The sequence below is a fragment of the Musca vetustissima genome, unplaced genomic scaffold (assembly GCF_032173495.1).
Source record: "Musca vetustissima isolate MV318-11 ecotype Yass unplaced genomic scaffold, APGP_CSIRO_Mvet_v1 utg168959, whole genome shotgun sequence".
Lineage (NCBI taxonomy): Eukaryota > Metazoa > Arthropoda > Insecta > Diptera > Muscidae > Musca > Musca vetustissima.
The window spans coordinates 1-26,958 of NW_026885867.1; the positions used below are offsets into that span (position 1 = coordinate 1).

Sequence of the window (26,958 nt, forward strand, 5' to 3'; positions counted from 1 at the left end):
GACCCAAAATAGGCGTGGATTTTTTAATGAATATTTTGTCAAGTACCCAAAATAGGCGTGGATTTTTTAATGAATATTTTGTCAAGTACCCAAAATAGGCGTGGATTTTTTAATGAATATTTTGTCAAGTACCCAAAATAGGCGTGGATTTTTTTAAAGAATATTTTGTCAAGTACCCAAAATAGGCGTGGATTTTTTTAAAGAATATTTTGTCAAGTACCCAAAATAGGCGTGGATTTTTTTAAAGAATATTTTGTCAAGTACCCAAAATAGGCGTGGATTTTTTTAAAGAATATTTTGTCAAGTACCCAAAATAGGCGTGGATTTTTTTAAAGAATATTTTGTCAAGTACCCAAAATAGGCGTGGATTTTTTTAAAGAATATTTTGTCAAGTACCCAAAATAGGCGTGGATTTTTTAAAGAATATTTTGTCAAGTACCCAAAATAGGCGTGGATTTTTTTAAAGAATATTTTGTCAAGGCTACCACTCTATAAGGGTCAGGCGGATACCACTCTATAAGGGTCAACATAAAAGTGGAGCAATTTTTAACAGTTTTTACGGAAAGATGTTGCAGTTGAGAAGGTTGAGAAAATGTGCCCATAAGGTTGAAAGTAGTGAATATTATGGCTGCTGTCTCGAAATATCGGCCAAGATTGATTATTTTTATTTGTAGAAAAATTTGCTACCCATTAATAATGTCTAATTCAAATGAGGCACAGCCTAAAGAGTGGACCAATATCGAAACGATTTTTTGAAAATTTGTAACCCAGTAAGAACCCGAAAATAAGTTCCAAAATGTAGAATATTTGAGGGTACCGTAATATGAGGGAAAACATATTACGGCACCATCAAGCCGTTTTTCCATATAACCAAAACTATCTGATTGCAGCTAATAGCATGTGTTTAGTAATATCCAAATAAAAGTTCAAAATTGATTTCAAATATTTCAATAATATATTTAACTATTTATAACAAATCAATTAAAAAATAATTTTAATTAATAATTAGAAAACTGTGGTGATTTGTGGGCATGTAAGTGGTGGCGTAATCGCCGCAGACGATAACTTGGCAAAGGTTGCCAGAGATTTGGTATAGCCGTAGGTGTTCTTGGTGACGGTGTCAATAGATTACCATCATCTCCGATATTAAATGGATGCAGCTTTGTTGTGTCAATAATCGGTGTACGCTGCTTCCCGCCACAATGAGGCGATCTACGCCCAGATAAAATTAATGTATTCATATTTTGTTGTTGCCCTCCATTATGTATTGGACTATGTGTTGAATATCCGTCATAATTACCAATTTCAATTTTTGGAGATTTCAATAATTGTGATTTTTTCATATTCAAGTTTTGTGAGTCAGTAGAGTCAGATGGTGAATTCAGTTGTCGATACTTTTTTTGTTTGATTTTATTCAGGACAAAACGTTCAAATGCTGGATCAAGATCTAAACTACAGCGTCGTTGTGTTTCATCCATTGTTTCATCCAATGTAAATTAATTGTTTGGTTTCTATTTTCGGAATATTAACTTTTATTACATTTATATGCAAAATGTATAGAATTATAATACAATACCTTATAAGTTGTAAATTTATATTTTTCTCTTGTTTAATATTGTCCAAAATGAGCTAATTGGTTAGTCTATGTCATATGTGATAAAAAAAATCTGGATGAACAATTTGTTACGTTTAGGATTAACCTAATATAGAACGTAAAACATAACGTAAACGCCAACGTATGATTGGGTTGATGTATGCATAGGCACAATAGGTGCGTTCGTTTACTAATAAAATAATGAGTGAAGAAATCCACACCTATAAGTGGGCTCCTAAATATATATATATATATTTTTTAAATTAAATTCTCGACTATAATTGGGTCTGAGAAGAAAATTTTTTAAAATCCACGCCTATAAGTGGACCCCTAAAAAATTTAAAAAAATCCACGCCTATGAATGGACCTGAAAAAACTCCACGCCTACAAGGGGATTTAAAATTGTTTTTTTCTTTTAAATCCACGCCTATAAGTGAACTTTTAAAATATTTTCTTTAAAATCGACGCCTATAAATGGAATTATTTTTTTTTAATTTTATTTAAAAAATCCACGTCTATAAGTGACGTGGATTTTTTCTGGCTTGTGACAGAACTTTCGTTCCATAAACCGAGCTTAAAAAAGATTTCCAGGCGGGTCGGTCTTTTGTGCAGTTTTTCCAATTTTAAATACCATATTCGGCAATGTAGTCTTCCTCCTGGTCTTTCCATCTTATTCGTGGTCTTTCCCTTCTGCGTGAACCATCAGCTGGTTCGCTTTTATATGCCTTCTGGGCTGGTCATCTTCATCCATTCTTACAACATGACCTAGCCAACGTAGTCGCTACAGCTCAATACGTCTACAATGTCGATGTCCGAGAATAGCTGCTACAACTCATGGTTCATTCGACGGCTATATTCAGCGTCAACTCAGATCGACCCATAGATCTTTCGGAGAATTTTTCTCTCAAATACTCCAAGAGCTGCCTCATCTGCTTGAACAAGTACCCATGCTTCAGAACCATATAACAGCACGGGTAATATCAGCGTCTTGAAGATTGTGAGTTTAGTCTGGCGGGAGGTGACCTTGCTTTTGAGTTTTTTGTTCTGACCATAATAACATCTGTTGGCCATCACTATCCTTCTCCGAATTTCAAAACTGATGTCATTCGTTTTGTTTATGGCGGTACAAAGGTATATAAAGTCTTTGACTACCTCGAAGCTGTAGTTCTCAAGTTCCACAGTTGGTCCAAGTCTACGGGACGTTTTGCGCGTTGATCTATTTTTCGTTCTGGGGTATCCTCTTCACCGCTACTATTTGATACCAGAAGTTTTTCAAAATGCTCCTTCCAGATCCTCAGCTCACTGTCTGTATCTGGCACCAGGTTTCCGTTTTCATCTCTACAGGAGGATGTGCCTGCACCAAAGTAGAATTTTCGGACTTCATTCTGACTCCTGTACATCTCGATTTGCTCACGCTCACGTTTTACTTGTTCTTTCTTCTTTTTTCTGAGAAAACGTTTCTTCTCTCTCCTTTTCTCCCGATAGTTGTCCATCGCATTACGTGTTGCTACTGTCCGCAGGGTTGCCCTATACGCTGCGTTTTCCATTTCAGTAGCATTACGACACCCTGATCGTACCACGGATTTTTTGATGGTGGTCTTTGGTACCCAAGTGTTGCTTTTGCTGCGGTTTGTAGGGAGTGGCAATTCTCTGCCACTGTTGGGCATGGGGTGCTTTCGTCAAGCAGTTGGGTAAGTTGAGCAGAGTAGGCTTCTGCTATTTGTAGTATTTCCAGCTTTTCGACGTCAACTTACTCGTACTTTTGCTGCTACATTAAGACAAGTGCGTATCTTGGCTGCCACAACTGTCACGTCTAAAACACTGGATGAATGCCTTCCGTCTTTCACAACACGATCGATCTGATTTCTTGTTCGATCCGGAGAAATCCAAGGGGGCTTGTGTATATCGAGATGTTTAAACTACCATGTTTTTTGCTGCCGCCAATTTAAAACACCTCATGCCGTTGTCTGATGTTTCTTCATAGAGACTGATTTTTCCGACGGTGGGGCCAAAGATATTTTCCCTTCTGATTTTTGCATTAAAATCTTTTCACATAACTTTAATGTCATGGTAAGGGCAACATTCATATGCTGTTTCTAGGCGCTCGCAAAATATGTCTTTGGTCTGTTCATCTTTATCTTCGGTCGGAGCATGGGCGCAAATAAGACTGATGTAGAAGAACTTCGCTTTTATACGGATTATAGCAATTCGCTCATCTACTGGAGTGAATCTGGAGACGGGGTATTTTATTCTCCTGTTAACCATAAATCCGCAGCCAAATTTACGTATCGTTTCATACAGGCCGTAATCATCTGATTTACTTACGCTGATTCCTTTCCATCGCATTTCCTGTAAGGTAATAATATCGGCTTTGTACTTCTTGAGTACATCCGCAAAGCGAACAATGCGCCTGTACTGTACAACGTGCGCACATTCCAAGTGCAGATTCGCAGATCGTGGTCCTTTATACGTTTGCGGGGGTCGTCAACATTAGGTGGGTTTGGTTTTCTTTTTCTTTGCTTTTTCATAGTAGGTTCGGTTTTCCGAGTGTGGGCAACAAACCCGGTGAACTCGCGGCACATATTAACTCACTATTACATCGGATGATGAAAATAGCTACCCCAGGTGGCACCACGGGGAGGTCAGTGTCCACAATTGAGATGAAAGAGGGACCAAGATAAGCCTGGACTTTGCCATGTTAAAGCCAATCAGAGCCGTTGCTTGGTATCTATCATATAAGGGGACTCTAAAATTTTATTTAAAAAAATCCAAGCCCATATGTGGACTGTAAAAAATATTTTCTTTAAACAAATCCACGCCTATAATTGGACTCTATAATTTTATTTTAGAAAAATTCACGCATATGAATGGACCTCAGAAAAATATGTAAAAAATCCACACCTATGAACTGACAAAAAATCATCAATTTTAAATTCAATTTGTGTGTTTTTAATACTGTACTGTTATTTTTTCAATTCTTTTTTATTCCCATTTTACTACTTTTTGTGTTATCTCCTCTCATTTTCTTAATTTTTGTTTTGTTTTGCTTCCATATTTCTGTTACAGTATTCATTGAGAAGCTCTTGCGTTCAACTGAAGTGCAGTATATTTACGTGTTGGCCCGTCCCAAATCTGGCAAAGATGCTAGCGAACGATTTGCCCAGATCTTCAAGGAGCCTGTGAGTTATGTGACAACTTTATTGACAAAATATTTTATTAAAAAAATAATTATTTTTGATTTGTTAAAGGTATTTGAAAAATTACATGCCGCTCGCCCCAATTCCCTGAAATTCATCAAAACGATTGCCGGTGATTGTACCCTACCCAATTTGGGTATATCCCATGAGGATCGTCAAGAGTTAATCGAGAATGTTGATGTGGTGATTCATAGCGCCGCCACAGTTCGTTTCAATGAACCGTTAAGCAATGCAACGCAAATAAATGTTGAAGCGACCATCGATATGTTAAAGCTGGCAAAAGAAATGAAACATTTGAAGGTGAGTAGATGGCGGCTTGGCATTTGGTGTAGTCAATGTTGACAAGTGAGGTTAAGTCCGAAATGTTTTTTGTTACACCATTGATTTTATAATCTATACTAATAAAAGAGTAAAGTGATTGACTAACTGATTTAACGATTCATCAACGCCCAGACGAATCGGCTGAAGCTAGAATCTTGAAATTTTAGGTGGGGATCCTAAGGCGTCAGATAAGGCTGGGTTTTTGGAAATTCGCACTAGAATGGTACGAAAAGTAATAAAATGTACTAAATGTGATACCATTTGTATTTGGCGAACCAGTAGAGCTAGAACTCTGAAATTTTGGATTGGTGTTCGTTGAAGGCACCAGATGTAGCAAAGGGCTTTTTGGAAATTCGAACTATGAGTATCCGAAAAGTACTGAAATGTACTAAATTTGGTACTATTTCGTAGCATGTGAATGGATTGAGCTAAAAACTTCAAATTTGGAATGCAAATTAATGTTGAGAAGTAGGGTCGATATGAGGAGAGTTAGGAAAGCGTGTACACATGTGTACGAAAAGTACTATATTTGGTACAAATTTGATTTGAAGGTACAAATAGAGGTGGAATCCTGAAAATTGAAAGTAACATTACCGTGGGAGTGTAGGATTAGGATATGTACGCAGTTTTGGAAAATATTTGCTTATGTGTACGAAAAGTACTAAACCGTACTATAATAGGTACAATTTGTATTTGGGTGAACCGATAGAGCTGGAACAATGAAATTTTGAGTTAGGATCATTGTAGGGATGTAAGATTAGGGTCAGGATTCAGTTTAACAAATTAATACTTATGGGTACTAAATTTGGTACAATTTGAATTTTAGGTGAACCAATAGAGATAGAACCATGAAAATTGGAGTCAGGATCACTGTGGAGGTGTAAAATTGAAATATGTTGGAAGTTTTAGAAATACGTACTTATGTGTACTAAATTTGTTACAATTTAAATTGTGGGTGAAGCGATGAAGTCATGAAATTTTGATTTAGGATCATTGTGGAGGTGTAGGATTGGGATATGTAGGAAGTTTTGAAAATTCGTACTACTGTGTACTAAATTTGGTACAATTTGAATTGTGGGTCAATCGATAAAGTTGGAATCTTAAAACATGTATTTATGATGACTGTGGGGTTGTAGGATTGGGGTATGTAGGAAGTTTTGGAAATTGGTACAACTATGTACTAAATTTGGTACAATTTGAATTGCGGCTGCACAAATAGAGTTAGAATCCTGAAACTTGAATTTAGGATGACTGTGGGAGTATAGGTTTGGGGTAGGAAGGAGGTTTTGGAAATAAGTACTACTATGTACAAAATTTGGTACAATTTGAATTGTGGGTGAACCGATAGAGTTAGAATCCTGAAACTTGGATTTAGGATCATTGGAATCCTGGAATTTGAATTTGGAACCATTGTGGGGGTGTAGGATCGGAGTATGCATGAAGTTTTGTTGGATGGTTGAAGAGGGTACTTATGGAAATAATGCGTGCTAAATGGAAATTTTGGATTTGGGTGAACCTTTAGAGCTCAAATCATGAAATTTGGTACTAAATGGTACTATGGCCGATATTAATGTGTGGATTGTTTTTTCTGACATATGCAATTTCCTACATTCGCTAACGAAGTTGCGGGCATATGCTAGTTTTCAATAAAACTTGATGGAAATAATAAAAAAAAAGTTTGTACAAGAGCCAACCTTAGAGCTCGAAAATGTAACCTTGTAAAAATTGCAGAAATCCCTGAAAATGTTTATTTATTTAAAAAAAAACTCTATAAATGCTTGCATGAAATATTTATAATTAAAAGTATATAAAAATCTTAACAAAATATTCTTTAAAAAATTCACGCCTTTAGATAGTACTTGAAAAAATATTTTAAAAAAATCCACGCTTATGGATAATCTCTGAAAAAATCCTCGCTTATGGATAGTGCTGTGGATAGTTCTTGAAAACATGTTTTTAAAAAAGTTTTTTTTTTTTAAATCCATGCCTTTGGCTTTGATAAATATTTAAAACATTTAACTTGTATAAAGCAGATCGAATCCGACAGGCTTATAAATATGAATGCCCATAAAAAATTATCATACAAGTCGGAATCATTGCATCTTAATATCTTCTGTTTCATTGGCAATGTGTAATTATGTTGTTTACATATCTACATATTTTGCGTCACCATTAAATATTCAAAACTCTTCAAAATTGTTGAAATTAAGTGTTTTACATCAGATCGTTAACTGATTTTTTTTAAATAGCTTCCGCATAAATACCGGTTTTTATAAACGTCACATGGTTTAAAGCACGCGACTAGCAAGCTACCCATCAATTCAGCGGTGGAGTGCAGCACACGTCTGGCCACAATTACTCACATACCGACATCAATAACAACAGCTGGTGGTCTAGTGGAAATGTAGGTTTTCGGGTTACTAAAATCTTGAGCCAAGTCAAAACATGTGCAATAATAACCGGGTAGTTGGCAGATGTGTGGCCAGCAAAACAAAGCCCACCGAAACAGTTGTAACGACGTAGCACGACGGCCTGCTTCTGAACATTACAAATTAACTAACATTGCAAGTATTATAAAATTACATACATATGTATGTATAAAGATATGGTATATTTAAAATAAACTATTATACCAGTTACGCTATAAAACCGGCTGCATGAAAAGAAAAATCCCAAAGACAACAATAATCACGTAACGCAACTAATTTTTTTCTTCTTCTTTCAACGAAGAAAAAGTGGAAGTCGCAAGCAGACAAGCTGAAGCTGAGCCATGCTGAGGCATCGAAAAGAAAATAGGCAGTATTTGAAATTGTATGAAAGTTTTTTTGTTATTGTTTGCAAGATATCGCCATGGTAGCCTTTTTTCAATGAGCTTTTGGATATTTGTGGTCGATAGTGGCCGGTTTGGAATTTCAAAAATGGTCAAGCAAAATTGCAGGACTATCTGACCAATAGGCGTAGATTTTTTAAAGAAAATTTTTTCAAGGACTATCTGACCAATAGGCGTAGATTTTTTAAAGAAAATTTTTTCAAGGACTATCTGACCAATATGCGTAAATTTTTTAAAGAAAATTTTTTCAAGGACTATCTAAACAATAGGAGTAGATTTTTTAAAGAAAAATTTTTCAAGGACTATCTGACCAATAGGCGTAGATTTTTTAAAGAACATTTTTTCAAGGAATATCAGTTGATTTTTATGGATTATTTTTGAATAACATTCAAGCATTTTTCAAGGACTATCTGACCAATAGGCGTAGATTTTTTAAAGAACATTTTTTCAAGGACTATCTGACCAATAGGCGTAGATTTTTTAAAGAAAAATTTTTAAAGGACTATCTGACCAATAGGCGTAGATTTTTTAAAGAAAATTTTTTCAAGGACTAATTTTTTCAAGGACTATCTGACCAATAGGCGTAGATTTTTTAAAGAAAATTTTTTCAAGGACTATCTGACCAATAGGCGTAGATTTTTTAAAGAAAATTTTTTCAAGGACTATCTGACCAATAGGCGTAGATTTTTTAAAGAAAATTTTTTCAAGGACTATCTGACCAATAGGCGTAGATTTTTTAAAGAAAATTTTTTCAAGGACTATCTGACCAATAGGCGTAGATTTTTTAAAGAAAATTTTTTCAAGGACTATCTGACCAATAGGCGTAGATTTTTTAAAGAAAATTTTTTCAAGGACTATCTGACCAATAGGCGTAGATTTTTTAAAGAAAAAAATATCTGACCAATAGGCGTAGATTTTTTAAAGAAAATTTTTTCAAGGACTATCTGACCAATAGGCGTAGATTTTTTAAAGAAAATTTTTTCAAGGACTATCTGACCAATAGGCGTAGATTTTTTGAATAATGATTTTTATGGATTATTTTTGAAGAACATTCAAGCATTTTTCAAGGACTATCTGACCAATAGGCGTACATTTTTTAAAGAAAAATTTTTCAAGGACTATCTAATCAATAGGCGTACATTTTTTAAAGAAAATTTTTTCATGGACTATCTGACAAATAGGCGTAGATTTTTTAAAGAAATTTTTTCAAGGACTAGTTGACCAATAGGCGTAGATTTTTTAAAGAAAATTTTTTCAAGGACTATCTGACCAATAGGCGTGGATTTTTTATAGAAGATTTTTTCAAGGACTATCTGACCAATAGGCGTGGATTTTTTATAGAACAAAACATTTTGACTTCGACATAAAATTAACAAAAATCTACAACGGCAACCCTCTGCCAAACCCGCTTGTCATCAATGTTTCCCATCGCTAGCCCATGTATATGACGAAGTATGTGCTTGCGCGTATTTAAACAATGGACAGACAATGAAAATGGATGGACTTGTAAAACCACATTTTCCAAACTCACATTTCCCTCGCCAATTCGCAAAGAGAGTAAGAGTTTGAGAAGCTATTTGTTGGCATTATATAAAGAAAAGCTATAGTGTGTTTAAAGAAAATCAAAAAAAGAAAATAAAAACACACTTTTACATTGCATAATTCGTTAGTATGGTTTAATGTGTAGATTTTTCCAATTTTTTTATTTTATTTTCTTTACTCAAGTTAAGGCGTCTCCTCCTATCATATATCACATGGAGTGTTTTTCTTCTTCTTGTTCGACGTCGTCGTTGGCGTCTTTGGAGTCAAACTGGCAACGACATAAATTATACGATGCCCAGATACATGTGGAAGTGTCATGTTGGCTTAGTTGTAGCCGACTTATCTCGGAGTAGTTTTTCATTATTGCAAGACATTAAATATTTGCAAAATTTACATATTCAAGGAAGACAATGAAAAAAGTACTAATAATTGGTAATGGCAATAAATGCGAGGGGAAATTCATTAATCAATTGAGTTTATGTAAGCTGCTATAAATTTGTGAAACTATATAAGCTGTAGTTCGAACTATGTGTATTTTTTTTTTTGACAATATAAATAGGTTTATGAGACATGCAGGAGTGGATTTTGTAATAGCAATTTTTCCATGAATTGGCGCATCTATTTAGCCTTATGCGATAATATTATTTTCCTATAACCTATAACATATTCTTATATTTATAATGTTAGTCTTTGACGAATGAGGGTATATACACGTTTATACGGCAAAAATGTGTGTCATCGAAATATTATGTTATTATGCTTCCTTGGACCAAATTCGTTTAAAACAATTCTTTTCTGTCCGGCCGAATGGTGGACACAATAACTCTCAATTTGCACATCCGTCCACTGCTTCTGGTGCTTCTTCCCCACTCTCTTAATAAAATGGATTAACAAATAATCAAATTTTTGCATTTTGTGAGGAAGGTGCCAGAAGGATTGTTCCCATCTTCGAACTTGTATTATTATTTTAGAATACAACATGTATTAATTTATTATATTGTTTTCATAGAAATCACCGTATGTCGGAAGAGCTATTCAAACAACACACCAATAGCGACCATAATTGGGCCACTGTAAAAAAAATATTTTTTTCCGATTTTCTGAAAATTTTCAACCACGCATCCTTCTTAATTTTTTTTTAAGGCGGCCCATTTTATCGAAAATTTGCCTAAAGTCATCCTGAAAATTTTCGGAAAATCTGAAAAATTCCCATCTCCCACCTCCTTTATGACCTAATCAAAATTGTATCGCATTCAGTACCATTTAGTACACATAAGTACAAATTTCCATTACTATTTAATCCATACAATTCAAAAGAAGTTGTACCGAATTTAATACCTTCAAAAACAGCTCTTTGGCACATCTATCCTACACTCCATTAGTAACCCTCATACCAAATTTAAGAGTTCTATCTGTACCGGTTACAAATGGTAGCATAAAAATACAAATGGTAGCATAAGTCTATGCAAGGACCGAAAAAACTTAATTAAAAACCAGTGATCGGAGCAGTATAGTCGGACGACCCGACCATAAGATACCCTACACAACTTCCACGGAAATGTTTCTCTGGTTCTATATTCTGAACTTGGACAATATTTCGAGATATTTGCACTCTCCTGACCGATTAGAGGTCAACAAATATTACTAATATTAAGTACAGCTCTTCTAATTACTTGTCCAGATTCCCTTCTCCATGGGTTGTATTGTGATGTTCGGCTTTCAATTGAGGCCTGTAGATCGACTCGAAAAATCCCAATATTATTATCTGATCACCACCGAAAATTATAGGTATTCTCATTACCATCCCTGGATCCGAGTGGAAAGTTTCAAAGGCTTCAGCGCTATATTTCCGCCCTCTAGTGTGGCAATGCGTTACTAAATAATATATAAAAGTTTGTCATTTTTCACACAAAGGGTCCATTTAACACAAAGTCAGGGTCCGATCCCATTCTCCATGTAAAAATTCGTGATGTTTGGACCATAATTGCGACCTTTGGAGCGACCAGAAAAATAGGCAAAAGTAAAGTTTTTGGTACATTTCATCCCTTAAATATTAACCTATCTTTACCAAATACAATAGGGACCTTCTTTGGGCAGAACCCATCCTGCATGCAAAATTTCGTGAAGATTGGTCCATAACTGCGACCTGTATCGTGTTTAAAAATTATAATGGACAGGCGGACATACATGTCTACATCGACTTAGCTAGTCGAGATATGATGATCGGTATACTTCCAATATTTCGCGGCGTTACAAGCTCTTGGGGCTGCACAAAGCTATAATACCCTGACACCATAGTTGTATAGGGTAAAAAATCCACTTCTGTGTAAGGAAAATATTTAAAAAGAACCCATGCATATGTAAGGACCCTAAAATATAATTTAAAATAATACACGTCTATAAAGACCTAAAAAATACGCAAGAAAAATATTGAAATTCCCAAAAACCTGACCGAAATCCACAAAATACCGAATAATGGTGGTACCGATATATAGAGGTTACCGCAAAATATAAGTCAATATAACAATTTTTAGTACGGATATGTATCATTCAGGGAGAACCTCAAATACCAACAAATTACAGCCTGACTAAAATCCCCAAAATACCGAGTATTGGGGAATATCGTTATATGGGGGCTACACTAAAACGTGGACCAATATATAAATTTTGCAATAGCAAACATCCTAGGGGTACTAGCAATATCTATGCAAAATGTCAGAACATTATCTTAAATATTACAATCTCTATGTGGAGTTCAACAGACGAGCGGGCATGCGTAAATCTACATAGAATTTTATTCTGATCAAGAACATATATTTTGTGGGGTTTCCGATGAATATTTCGAGGAGTTGCAAGCGGAATGACAAATTTAATATACACTCTACCTTATGGTGGACGTTATAAAATCTCACGCCTATTTAAAGACCCACACACATATATTGGCAACACAGCTGTGGGCGAATTTAACTTTCCCATCCCTGCCAATCACACAAGTGAGTAATATTAGAACAACAACAACTCTTCAACATACAATTCTTACCTTGGAGAAAAGCTCGTGTCCCATAGCCTTGCTCTTCTAAGCTCACGAGTGCAATAGAAATCAAACGATGACGGCAACGGCGACTGCGACGACAACGATTGTTCAGACGACCGAGGATGACACGAATGAAAAACGTAAACAAACCATACCACCACGAAATGATCACTAACAAAAACAAAGAACAAATGGTAGAAACAACAAAAACACATAGCCCCAATTTTATTTGACACAACTTTTTTTATTGGCAAATAATTATATTTTCAATGATTTGATAATTTCAAATTTAAACACTTGCGTCAAACACTTTTCACTTCACTTTGTAAAAATTTACAGATGATAGACCATTAAATTATTACCGAAATTAAAGAAAACACTACTCGCGAAACTCCCGACAAACAACTCGCGCCCGTCTTCAATGAAACACACGAAACAACTGAAGAGAAAAATTATTGTAAGGTTGCCGTAATCAATTTAATTAGTGTGATGATGGATGTGATGTCTCTTTTAGTTTAGGGATTAAAGGAGTGAATATCGATATCGATTTTAAATATTGAAATAGTTATTGTTACCTCCACTAAATAGTTTGCTATAAACATTAATAAAACAGTAAAATGATTGACTTACTGATTTAACGCTGCATCAACACCCAGACAAAACGGTTGAAGCTAAAAGCTTGAAACTTGGGGGAAGGTCACTCTTAGTTCGAAGGTGTCAGAACAGACTGGGGCTTTGGAAATTTGTACTGGAGCGGAACGAAAAGAACCAAATACGGTACCACTTGTATTTGTCGGACCGGTAGTCTTAAACTTGAGGATAGATTTATCAAAGGAAATTCGAACTAATTAAATTGTGTACAACTTCATAGCCTGAGAACATATAGAGATAAACACTTGAAATTTGGAATGGGAATCAAGGTTGAGAAGTAGAGTCGATATAAGGAGGTGGTTTGGGAAGTGTGTACAAAAAGTACTAAATATGGTACAATTGAATTTTGAGGAACAGATGAAGCTGACATTTGAAATTAACATACTCTTGGAGTCTAGAATTAGGATATGTAGGTAGTTTTGGATGTTAGTACTGTAGGTAGTTTTGGAAGAACTAAATTTGCACTTAGATGAACCGCTAGAGCTGGAACCCTGAAATTTGGAATTAATATAACTGGGATATGTGGGAAGTTCTGTAAATACGTACTTATGGGTACTAAATGTGGTACCATTTGGATTTGAGTGAACCGAATATTGAAATTGGCAAATAAGATTGTTATTGGATTGTATGTAAAGGAAATTTTATAGGTAGTAAAGGAAATTGTTACATATGTGTACAAAATGGTACAAAATTTGATACAATTTTGAATTAAGAATTAAAATTATACTCATGTGTACTAAATGGTATCAAATGTGATACAATTTTGGTGAACCAATAGAGCTGGAATCCTCAAATTGGGAAATATGATTTCCGTTGGATTGTTATTGGCAGTTATTGACATAAATATTTATATGTACCAAATTTCTTAAATTTGTATTTGGGTAAAACTATAGACCTCGAATCAGGAAATTTGGAATTAATTTGGGAAATAAATACTATAAGAATAAGGAAAGTAGTAAAGTCGGACGGGACCGACTTTATGACACCCTTCACCACTATGGGTGTATTCTTGAGACGCATTCTAAGGATATGTGCGCGATTTTGAAGGATATGTGATCTTTATCTAAAATTGACCCGAATTTATCCTATAATAAACTTTTTATTTGGACAGATATATAGTCCTTTACTACAATGGGACAAAGTTATGTAAATCGATTTAAAGCAAACATCAATTACATCGTTCTGTGCACAATGTTGTGCGTTATGCAAAATTTCATGTCAATCTGACATACATGAAAATCAGTATGGGCCTATCGGCCATATTTTGAGCCCTTAGTGCATTATTTACTTCAAATCAGATGAAAATATATATGGGTGCTACATATATCCAAATCTGAACGGATTTCAACGAAATTTTCCAAACGTTAGGATACAGTAACTTCAGTACGTTGTGCAACAAAATCGGACTAAAATAGATATGGGAGATATATATTAATCTGAATCAATTTCAACGAAACTTTACAGAAGTTGAGCTTCAGTACATTATGCAAAATTTTGCTTCAATCTGCCATATTTTTGGTACTTGGTGAACCATTTACTTAAAATCGGACGAAACTATATATGAGGGCTTTATCTAAATCTGAACCGATTTTAACAAAACTTGACACACGTTAGACACTACGCACTGTGGTACGTTGTGCAGTACGTTTTGTGGTAATCGGCTTAAACTTGGGTTTTTGGTGCACGATTTGCTTAAAATCGGACGAAAATATATATGAGAGCTGCATCTAAATCTGAACCGATTCCAACAAAACTTGGCACACGTTAGGCTATACTAATTTCAGTACGTGGTACAAAATTTTATGGCAAACGGCCCAACTTTGGGCGCTCGGTGCACCATTTACATAAAATCGGACGAAAATATATATATATATGGGAGCTATATCTAAATCTGAACCTATTTTCACGAAACTTAGCAAACATCATTCTATACTCAATTCAGTATTCTATTCCAAATTTCGTGCAAATCGAAGGATATATATAGGGACTTGGGTCACCATTTACATTAAATCGAACGAAAATATATATGGGACCTATATCTAAATATGAACCGATTTTTACCAATTTCAATAGGATTAGTCCTTGGGTAAAATAAATGAGATGTTCCAAATTTCATCCAATTCGGATCATAAATACGACCTGTACTTTGTTTACAATTTAACATCAACAGACGAACGTACATGCATAAATCGACTTAGAAAGTGTTTCTATGCATATTCTCAAAAGGAACCATGTGTATCTCGTTTCCTTTTGCCTGTTACAAACATATGCATAAAGAAATAATACTATGTACCACAGTGTGGTGAAGGGCACAGAAATAGATTTCTGCTACGATCAGGAATGTCCTATAGTATTGAGATATGGAGGTAATTTTGAAAAAACGTACAAATATAGACAAGATAAAACCAAAATAATGTTATATTATAACGATGAGTCTACCAGAGTTAAAGCACAAGAAAGGCAGAACGTCATCCAAACAGTAAAATTTGGAAAAATGTCAATAATCATATAGGGGTGCACATCATGTAAAGGCATGGGAGACTTAGCTTTTATAGAAACAACGCTGGACGAACATTTGTGCTATGGACTTTGGGTTTTATCAGGAACAACAAGTCACATTTTCAATGTTACAAACATAAATTACATATAATGCGGATGTGACTTCTTTATAACTGTGACATAGGTTTGGATACACTAGCCCAAAGTCCCGACCTAAACCCTAGAGACAATTTGTGGGCATATTTTGAAAAAATAATAATAATTTGGCATTTGATGTTTTGGATTCTTACATGATTTTTATGGTCCCTAAAAAATGTCTTGAATTTTATTTACGAAAATCTTGAAAAATTATGTTTTTTTTAAATAATTTGTTTTACCTTCCCACTCCCAAAAACAAAGTTTTGTGCATTCGTTGCAAAGTGACAACACATTGCAGTGGGAAACGTATGTATTTGTCTTCAAATGCCTTGTTTACCACATAGACAGGTGAGGTGGTATTGCTGGTAGCGTAAGTACATCGATTTGTTACAACTTGTAACTTACAAGAAACATTTGGGTGTAAAAGGTTTTTTGTAGCGGTAGTTTCTGGGGAGAATACCTCTAACAAAAAGCTAATGGAGCTGATGAGGATCCGTTTGGAGATTCGAAACCCGCCAACATTTTTTAAAATGTTTTCACTATCTATTGCTCAGTTTCAACAGATTTCTAGTTAATGTGTGATTTTATTCCTTACTTTATAATTTAAAATCCGCAGGAACATGTCATCACTGTAAATATGTAAATGTAATCGAATATTTATTTTCTTACAATTCATTGATATTCCAAGTGTCATCACCTAACAATAATAACTCAGTAACTGAATGAATGAACGCTCGCTTAATGGCCCTGCACCTTAGATTTTGCATATAGCAAATTGTAGGAGGTGGGCGAAAGTGAGACAAAATTTTGACTCGATAACATCTTAATTTGTAATCAATGATTTATTTACAGCACGGAATAACAATGAGCTACTAGTTCTAACTTTTTTTCTTCTTCTTCCTCCCATATAGGCCTTTGTTCACGTTTCCTCAGCGTTTGCCAATTGTTTGGCTTTGCACGGGGAAGAACGTTTCTATACTGAACATTTGGGTATTAATAGCGAAGATTTGCTGTGCATTAAAAATATTTTGGGCAATGAGAAATTTGATCGCATGGAAGTGGATATGGTGGGAAAGTATCCCAACACATATTGCTTTACAAAATCCTTGGCGGAGGAGGCTGTGCTGAGATATAGTGGCAATTTACCGGTATGCATATTTCGGCCGGGAATAAGTGAGTATAAATATATGGTGTTAGGCAGATTTTATTAATAACTACATGATGTTTGATTTTTACAAATAGTCCTACCCACAAGTGCTGAACCTGTTCCCGGTTGGATTGATAATTTATATGGACCCATGAGCGTGTTATATGGAGCTGCCTATGGTGTATTGCGTGTCATGTATGGTAATCCTAATCAAAATGCTGGGTTAGTGCCTGTGGACTTTTGTGCCAATATGATGTTGGCCTGTGCTTGGTATACAGCAACGGCGGTTAAGCAAATGTAAGTTGGAAATATTTGGACTAGGATGCAATAGATATTATAAATATATATCTCCATTCAGACCCTCCAGCGATCCTCCAATTTACAATTTGGTACCCGATGAATCGAACACCTTGCACTGGGGTGCTTATAAACGTTTCGTCGAAGAACATGGTGTGGAAATACCGCTGGCCAGTATGATCTGGTATCCATTTTTAATATTCGCTCAAAATGCCTATTTCTATCGTTTCCTGATCTTAATCTATCACATCTTGCCGGGATATTTTATTGATTTTGTACTGCTGTTATTGGGCAAGAAACCTAGGTAAGATATTTGAAAATGTATTTATTATTTTATTTTTTAATAATTTATTGTGGTTTTTCAGGATGACAAAGGCGTATAAGAAAATCCACAAGCAGTGCAGTTTGTTGCGTTACTTTTTACAGAACAGCTTTACTTTCGACACAACAAATACGAAGAATTTATGGAAAATTATGTCAGCCGATGATCGCAGAATATATAATTTTGATATGGCTGCACTGGATTGGAGTCAATATTTCTACAATAGTTTGTTTGGTTTAAGACGATTTTTGGCCAAAGAAGATCCATCGACAATACCACAGGCCAAGAAATTGCTGAGAAAGTAAGTAATCGTATTTGAATAAAAATACGGGGTTAAATATTTTGGGGAGTAGATTTTTATGGATGTGCATATGCATGTATGGATATGCATAACCTAAAATAAACATTGGTACGTACGGATCAACTTATTATACTACCATGATGTGGAAATTCAATATGCATAAAATCTATCAGACTCCTATAAGAGCGTATTTGAGCATATGAAATGTCTGGAATTTTTTTTACAGTATCAAAGGGTACATGCCCATGGCCATAAGGCTGAGGGTATAAATGCGCAAGCCATTGTATTGCATGGAATTGGGAAGCATGTAGGAGGGTCAATAATGGTATTGGACTGTCTTTACTTGTAAATGTAATGAAACGCTATGGTTCCCTTCGCTGAAGAAAATATACCGAAATATGTCATAGATTGCTTGTGGAAGTCAAAAACCAGCTTTTTATAATGACAAGCACAATCAGATCTTTACTCTATAGAAAAATCTTTGGAGTAACAAACATAACCCATTCCCAAAGGATCAGCGAACATACACATCGCAATATTATTACCAATTGTAGATTAAGTCCGAAGATGGGAGTTGGAGATGGTACCAAATTTCAGAACTAAAAATGGTTCAAATATATATTTACACTCAATCCTGTTGTGTAACACCCTTAAAATACCGAATATTGGGAGGTACCCTTATATATTAATAGTTTTGAGTTGTTTTTTGTAGCAGCCCTATTGTTTTTACACATAGGGATGAGGTTACAGACGTTGACCAAGTAAGATTTGGGTCGTACCGGATCGTAAACCCCGCTGTCGTAAAACGATAATTTGTAGTTGGGAGGTTGGCTATACATTGTGAACAAAAATATCAAATTGCAGAAAATTTGGTGGAACATCTCCAAAATACAGAATATTAAGGGGACCGTTATAGGGAGACTACCCCAAAACTTGAGACAATACTAATAATTTTTGAGTATAAAGGAATGCACGAAGAACCCAAAATACCAATTTACAACCAATTAGTATTTACAACATCTGTGCAAAATTTTAGAGCACTATATTAATTATTATATCTTAAATTGTAATGCATGCGGTCATATCCTCTACCATCGGTTCAGATTTTAATAGAGCTCCAATATGCGTCAAGGTGCAACTATGACGCTTCAGCAATCCGATGAGTATTCATTTTGGCACAGACGACCAAGTCAAAAATCGCTTCAAGTCCGAGGTATTTTGTATTCAAAGATGTTCAGATCATGGTATAGCTTCCATATATTCAGTTCGTTTTCATGACAAATTAGGCTGTATTAGGAGCACCTCACTCACACCTATACTCATACAGGTGTAAGGTATCATATAGTCGGCTTCACCCGACTTTGGTGCTCTCTTGAATGATTTTCAAATGATCAGGAAAAACAAGTATTGGGGTAATTTTAAACAATTCTTTCTCTAGACAAATTGAAGTTGTTTTTATATATTTATTATACCCTACACAAGCTTTTGTAACGTCACGAAATAGCGGAGACCCATCTAGACCCATCTTTAAGTGTACCGATTATATTGATGATGATCTAGACATCTTTCTCCGCCAACAGTTATGGACCAATCGAAAGTTTGCATGTAGATTCGATTCTGGTCCTCCCTCAACCAATGATTCCAAATTCAAATTTCACCCACAAATAATTAATTAACCCACACCTACACCCCGACAGTGATTTTAAATCCAAGTTTCAGGATTCCAACTCCATAGATTCACCCACAGTTCAAATTGTATTTAGTACACAATAGTACGAATTTCCAAAACTTCCTATATACCCCAATTCTACACCTCCACAGTGATCCTAAATCAAAATTTTAGAATTCCAACTCTATCGGTTTACCCACAATTCAAATTTTACCAAATTTAGTACACAGTAGTACCAATTACCAAAACTTCCTACATACCCCAACCCTACACCCCCACAGTGATCCCAAATCCAAGTTTCAGGGTTCCAACTCTATCGGTTCACTCACAATTCAAATTGTACCAAATTTTTGTACACATTACTACAAATTTGTAAAACTTCCTACATATCTCAATCTTACACCTCAACAGTAATCCTGGCTCCAAATTTCATGATTCTAGCTCTATTGGTTCACCTAAAATTCAAATTGTACCAAATTTAGTACCATTTAGTACCCATAACTTTTATTTTCGTAAACTGAATCCTGACTCCAATCCCACACCCCTACAGTGATCCTGACTCCAAATTTCATTGTTCCCGCTCTATAGGATCACCCAAATCCAAACTGTTCCGATTTAGTACTTTTGGTACACATAAGTAAAAAATTTCCAAAACTACGTTTATATCCCAATCCTACACTCCGACGGTAATTTTAATTTCAAATTCCAGGATTCCAGCTCGATCCAAATCCAAATCAAATTTGTACCAAATATAGTACCATATAGTACTTTTCGTACACATGAGTAGGCACATTCAAAACCATCTCCTCAAAATGGACCCTACATCTCAACCTTAATTCACACTCCAAACTTCAAGTTTTTAATGCTATCCGTTCACATGCTACAGAATTGTACCAAATTTAGTACATTTTCGTACTTTTCGGATAGTTATAGTTAGAATTTCCAAAAACCCTTTGGTACATCTATCCTACACTCCATCAACGACCACCAAACCACATTTCAGAGTCCTAGCTCCACCAGTTCGCCAAATACAAATGGTATCACATTTAGTACTTTTTAGTAATTTTCGTACCGTTCTAGTACGAATTTCCAAAAACGCCGCCTTATCTGTGACCTTTGGACCAATGGTGAACCTCACCCAAAATGTCAAGATTCTAGCTTCAGACGTTTCGTCTGGGCGTTGATGAATAGTTAAATCAGTCAGTCAATCACTTTACTCTTTTATTAGTATAGATTAGTACCTTTTAGTACTTTTCGTACGGTTCTAGTACGAATTTCCAAAAACCCAGCCTTATCTGTCACATTTGGGCCAAGAGTGACACTCACCCAAAATTTCAAGATTCTAGCTTCAGCCGGTTAGTCTGGGCATTGATGAATCGTTAAATCAGTCAGTCGGTCAATCACTTTACTCTTTTATAGTATAGATTACATTAATGTACGCACTTGGATGCGAAAGTTATACTTAAAACTTTACTGGGTTCTACAAATTCAGGTATTTTATTAGTACTACCGGTAACCTACTAGAGGGCGGACATGTCGCGATATTCTTTATACAATTTTTCATGTAGGTCCAGTTATGATTAAGGACGTCGCCTTAAATTTTCGGTAATGATCAGATTATATTTAGAGGATGAAATCAACTAAGAACCCTTTATTTTTGTTTTCCTAGTCGCTCTAGAAGCCAAAATTAGTAACAAAGTAAAATGACTATTTTGACAATAATAAGGCAATATTTAGCGGATCAAATGTTTCAATACTTTTGTGTTAAGAATTACAAACTTTTCACCCCGGGAAAATATGACACAGAAAAGTTTCCAAAAAAATAAAGAAGTGTGTTGACCTTTAATATAAGATTAATTCTCTTAATGGAAGAGGGTATCATATTGTCGGCCCCGTCCGACTATATTGCCCCGCTCACAGGTTTTATTTGTATTTGTAACATAAAGCGTATGTCAACAAAACCTAATGACATGTTAAGTTTTTTTCTATGTCAATAGAAATTTTGTGGTTGACTGTTAATTAATTTTAATTATAGCAAATTATATAAGTCGATGAACCCTTAACACTGCACATTGACCCAGTAATACAAAACATTTCTTATCCTAAAGTTATAATTAACATTAATTATTATTTTTATTACTAGAATATATTTTAAAATTCAAAATTCTAAATATTGTTAGCACTAGATAACAACGTTAATAAATAACCTTAGATTTTTAAATTTTATTTTCAATAAAATTATTTTAATATGTCTAAACAAATTACTTTACTCTATTGTCCACTAAAGATTCTAATAACGATCTTGTTTGGTATAAACAATTTATTATCACTGAAAAAAAAAAAACATTTTCATTAACATAACTATAACAATTTGATACTATAGCATTTCTCCTATAACAAATGTCTAGTCGAAAGTCCACTGAAATCGATTCAGGAAATCAATTTAAGTACCTATCTAAAAATATATGGTAATTTTCTGTTATAAAGGTGATAGAAGAGAAATATTTTTTTATAACCAATTCAATGGACCGGAATATAAGTGAAAACATTTCTTCCTTGTCGAAGAAGAAATGTTCGTATAACTAGTTCCATAATTGCATACAACTCTCGTGAATTGTGATATTTAATCTAGTATCTGAATATGGCTCTATTATAGCAAAGTAAGTTGTTTTATGACTAAAATACAAACGAAAAAATGTTCCATAATATAATTATGACGTTTGATCGCTTTTTTCAAAAATCAATTTTAATTCGTTCTTTCCGTTTTGTTTAATAAAAGTACAAAAATATTGAAAACTTTCCATACTTGCGGCAAGTTGTTTGTGTCCATTCAACAAAATAAGTAATTTCATTTACGTCAATTCTTATTTAGTAACATTCTGTTGTTACGTGTTAATAATAAAAAAACACTCCCATATAAATCAAAAAATTAAATCATTTACCATATTTGTTATTTTGCATTTTTATTTTTTTATACGTCAAGTTATTTTTAGAATTGGGTTAACGCATCAAAAGCGTTTAGTAAATGCATAATAATTAAAGTAAATTAACAAATAATGATAAAAGGATATCAGATCATTTTATTTCAATAATAAAATTAGTACCACAATTTCCATAATCTAGTGTATATTAGATTCATATCTAATTGAATGTCTAAAACTTAATAAGGTATAAATCGGGGGATAGAATTTATTAGTATACTTCTTCTTTGAAACCCCAACAAATAGGAAATACTAATATCTCACATATATCGATATTAGACAACACAAGATTCACCATGCGCTTAATATAATGAACAGTTGCCCTATAGACCCCATTTTCAGATTTAGTGCAAGTTTGGTAAAAATATTAGGATATGCACTCAGCCGATTAAATTGGATACTGCATACGAGACAAAAACTTATTGAAATATTGACCCTATGTGGGAAAGACCGAAAATTCCGAGATTATGCGAACCGACCAAACATGCCGACATATAAAAACCGACTCCAAATTGTCTGCAACGCAATTGGCCCCTATAAACTTGGGGTCTAAAACCAATATTCCGATCCAAAAGGGTGAAGGGTGAAAAGGTGAAAATCAATGAAAAAAACATTGTACTCTCCTCAAAAAAAAAAAAAAAAAAAAAAACTTAACATCGGACTGCATGCATACCTTTCCAACATGTGACTTATTTCAAACCAGTAAGAAAAGTACAAAAGTCGAACGGGGACAACTTTTAGGTTGGCGCGTATGAAATGTCGGATTCTCTTTACATGCGGACGTTTGTCTCCCTGTTTTCGTTATACTTTTGTCTTTGGCATAACCTCATTAATAGTCGTATTGTCCATTGCCAGAGACTCATTTCAGCAAAATAGGTTTTCTCGAATGTCTTCCCTTTTGTTTTTTCTTTTGAGTTTATTTATTGTAATTTTCTTATATGAGTACAAACTTGGTAAAAGTGCTGCAAAAGCAGCACACAACATAAACCAAGCGTTTGTTGGTTTGAAAAAATTCGGACTGGCGATTTTTCACTGTAAAATGAGCCGCGCGGAAGACTCAAAACGTCTGTGAACAATGATGATCTGAAGGATCTAGTTGAAGCGTATCCAGCTGTATCCACGATGGAACTTGCTATCAGGATGAAAGTACTGATGAGATGCACGATAAGTTAAAAATTGCCAAATGCCATTTTAAATGATTCCCATTGATATGAAATCGGAAGATATTAATGTGGGAGCTCATATATAAATCTGGGCCGATTTAAAAAAAACTTGACATATGGGCTTTTCTAAAAAAAGGTAAACCAATTATGCTTAAATACGTTAACTAAAGACAAACATACAAATAAATACCACATTGACCGAGAAAAATTCTTCGCAAATAAAGGTATGCCAAATTCTGATATTTTGAAAGTGCAATAATAATTCTTGATATCTCTTATTCAAGTAAGGAATATTAAAAGTTCAAAATATTCAAACAATTCTCAGATTTTTCCCATTATTAGAAATGGTGTCTAAGGTCATGTATAGTCGCGTGAGTGACCACTCTTTTGTGGCTTTTATTTCGAAAGATAAAAACCGGAGGCCCTTAAATTTTTTTTACCACTGATAGTGCTTTTAAAGTTCTACAAAAAAAGTAATAAGGGTGAACTGTATGAAATGTAATAGTTTTCGATTTATTTAACATTTAAAATTTGATTCTGCTTCTGAAAGTCGTGTAAGTGACTGCGAGAAGTGCCCATATCCATTCGGTATGATGCAGCTCGCTGTACATAGTCTCGTGTCTATCGAACAAACTTATGGTATTTGCTTGTAATCAAACGATTTCCTCGGCTCAGTTTGGTACTATCGTTAAATCGGACGAAAATATGTATGCGGAGGATAATAAATGGAAAATAAATTCACGATGTTCAACATTTTTTATTTCGATTACGAATACATAAAGGGTCATTTTTGGAGCTATTTCAATGTTAAAAAATTCATAAAAAGGCATGAAATCTCTATTTGAATCGATGTAAATCTTGACCTCGACTGTGTCTTAAATGGTCCATCCGCTTAGTACAATTTCGGATATAATATATCTAAAGAAATCAACTTTCTGTTAGAGTCTAGCAAAATTCGCAATGTTTTCATTCTCTTGTGTGGTAATGGAAACAAAAAACCATATATGTACATGTAAATTCCTTTACAAATATTAATATAACTTCCATATTTGCCCAATAGAATTTATATAGATTTAAGGTGAATCATCCCTCTAGTAACTTTTTCACATCATGTTTTCCGGGAGTGCATATGATCATAATATGAAAATGTTGTCACTAATCAAAAAATATCATCATAAAGAATAAGCATTTCTTTAGCAGATACACCGTTCCCAAGTAAAAGTTCCTACTTGTGTTCTCTACAGAAACCAGAAAAGGACCAAAGACTGTATTATTCTTTTCATATTCTTAATATATACGGATATTTTTGAAAAAAAAAAATGGTCCATACCAGCGACTTGTACTTTCATTTCTTATTCCCCGAAGAAGAACCAGTAAGGAAAGTAGTAAAGTCGGACAGGGCCAACTATATGATACCCTTCACCACTTTGGGTATATTTTACATATGTATCCGAAAACACGTCGCTATACTGTTTAAAATTTAATCTCAATCAGACACCCATTGAATATTTGGCGTACAATTAACATAAATAAGTCGAAATTATATATGGAAGCTAAGTTATATCTATATCTGAACCGATTTCAAGCAAACCTGCCAGAAATCCATACCATAGTCAATCGAACTATAGTATGGATCTTTAGTGTTCAATTTGCTTAAAACCATCACATCATTCTAGACTTAATTTAGTACGCTATGCCAATATTCTTGCTTATCAAAAGATTTACAGGGACTTTGGTGCACCATTTACCTAAAATCGGGCGAAACTACATATGGAAGCTGTATCTAAATATGAACCGATTATCACGAAACTTAGCACACGTCATTCTAGATCTAATTCAGTAGGCAGTACCAAATTTCGTGCAAATCGAAGGATATATAGGGACTTTGGTACACCATTTACCTAAAATCGGACGAAAATATATATGGGAGCTATATCTAAATATGAACCGATTTTTTTCCAATTTCAATAGGGTTCGTCCTTGGGCCAAATAAGTGAGCTGTGCCAAATTTCATCCAAATCGGATCATAAATGCGAACTGTACTTTGTTTACAATTTAACATCAACATAAATCGACTCAGAAAGTGATTCTATGCATATTCTCAAAAGGAACCATGGGTCTATCTCGACTCCTTTTGCCTGTTACAAACATATGCACAAAGACATAATACCCTGTACCACAGTGTGGTGAAGGGTATAAAAACAGAACGTCAACTCCCCCCTCACTTCGTTGTTGTTAGTTTTGTACTTGATACGAGCAAAACCGCACATGATTGTTGTAATAACGCATGTAACTAAATTCGAAGAAACGAGACAAGACATAACAAAGAAGAAAACATAAAATCAAAATAGAAAAATTAAAAACAACACTCCAAAGTTATTTTTTCACACTCTCTGACATGAAACCAGTATTTAAGAATTTTTGAATTACATTCATAAAATACAGAAATCCGGACATTGGCAACACTTTCTGATCACATAATATATGAATTAATTTTTCAGTGTGTTGACATGCGCCCCTCTGTACGTATATAGCTATAGTATGAACTAGGGATATGTAGTCGAGCGCAAAAGTCGACTTTGCCGTTTCGACAGAAAGTGAAGAGGTCTGTGGCCGATTTGAACGATACTTATACTTCAATAATAAGGCCATCATTTAAAACAAACATTATTCAAAAATTACTTTTCGTAATAAATCTCACTTTTTGTTTCCACAATTGTCATACACTAAGATATATACATGGATATAATGAAATCAAAGCCTATATCATAAAAATCGGAATAATTAAGTCAAATAAACATTAACATAATTTATTTATTTATTATTTGGAATACATATAAAAAACTATTTTAATTTTATTGCTTTCTATTTTTAATTTTAGATTCCAAATTTTACACTGTGCCGTACACCTTGTGGCCTTTGCCGGTATTGCCTGGTTGCTGTGGTCATTTTTGAAATTTATTTTCCTGTCATAGTGATATTTCCCAAGGAAGTGGATTATGTTTAGTTGTTTAATGTGTATTTTTTTAATTTTTACATTTTAGTTAATAAGATTTTCTCGCCCCTTTACTAACTACATCATGGATTTGCTAACAATAAATAAACAAATTTGTTTTGGTATTGAATTGTTATTGTTGATGTTATTTAAATATGGGAAAGGCAAAAAAAAAAAAAAAAAATATTAAACAATTAATAGCAGCAATGCTTTCGTTTTAAGTAACTAAACAAAACTTGCCCAACGACAACATTAATATTTTTTATTAATTTTTTTT

The 26,958-nt window shown here is 34.3% G+C and overlaps 1 protein-coding gene across 1 annotated transcript; it reads left to right on the top strand.

Moving 5' to 3' along the window:
* Positions 1–4,641: 4,641 nt before the first annotated feature.
* On the top strand, positions 4,642–26,661 carry LOC133333162 (fatty acyl-CoA reductase wat-like; the record flags this gene model as incomplete). Its single annotated transcript, XM_061541492.1, has 7 exons — positions 4,642–4,773; positions 4,843–5,091; positions 16,718–16,979; positions 17,049–17,250; positions 17,312–17,554; positions 17,616–17,873; positions 26,568–26,661. Coding segments are annotated over 7 exons (1,440 nt in total), but the record flags the coding sequence as incomplete, so codon positions are not given.
* Between the last annotated feature and the right edge of the window lie 297 nt (positions 26,662–26,958).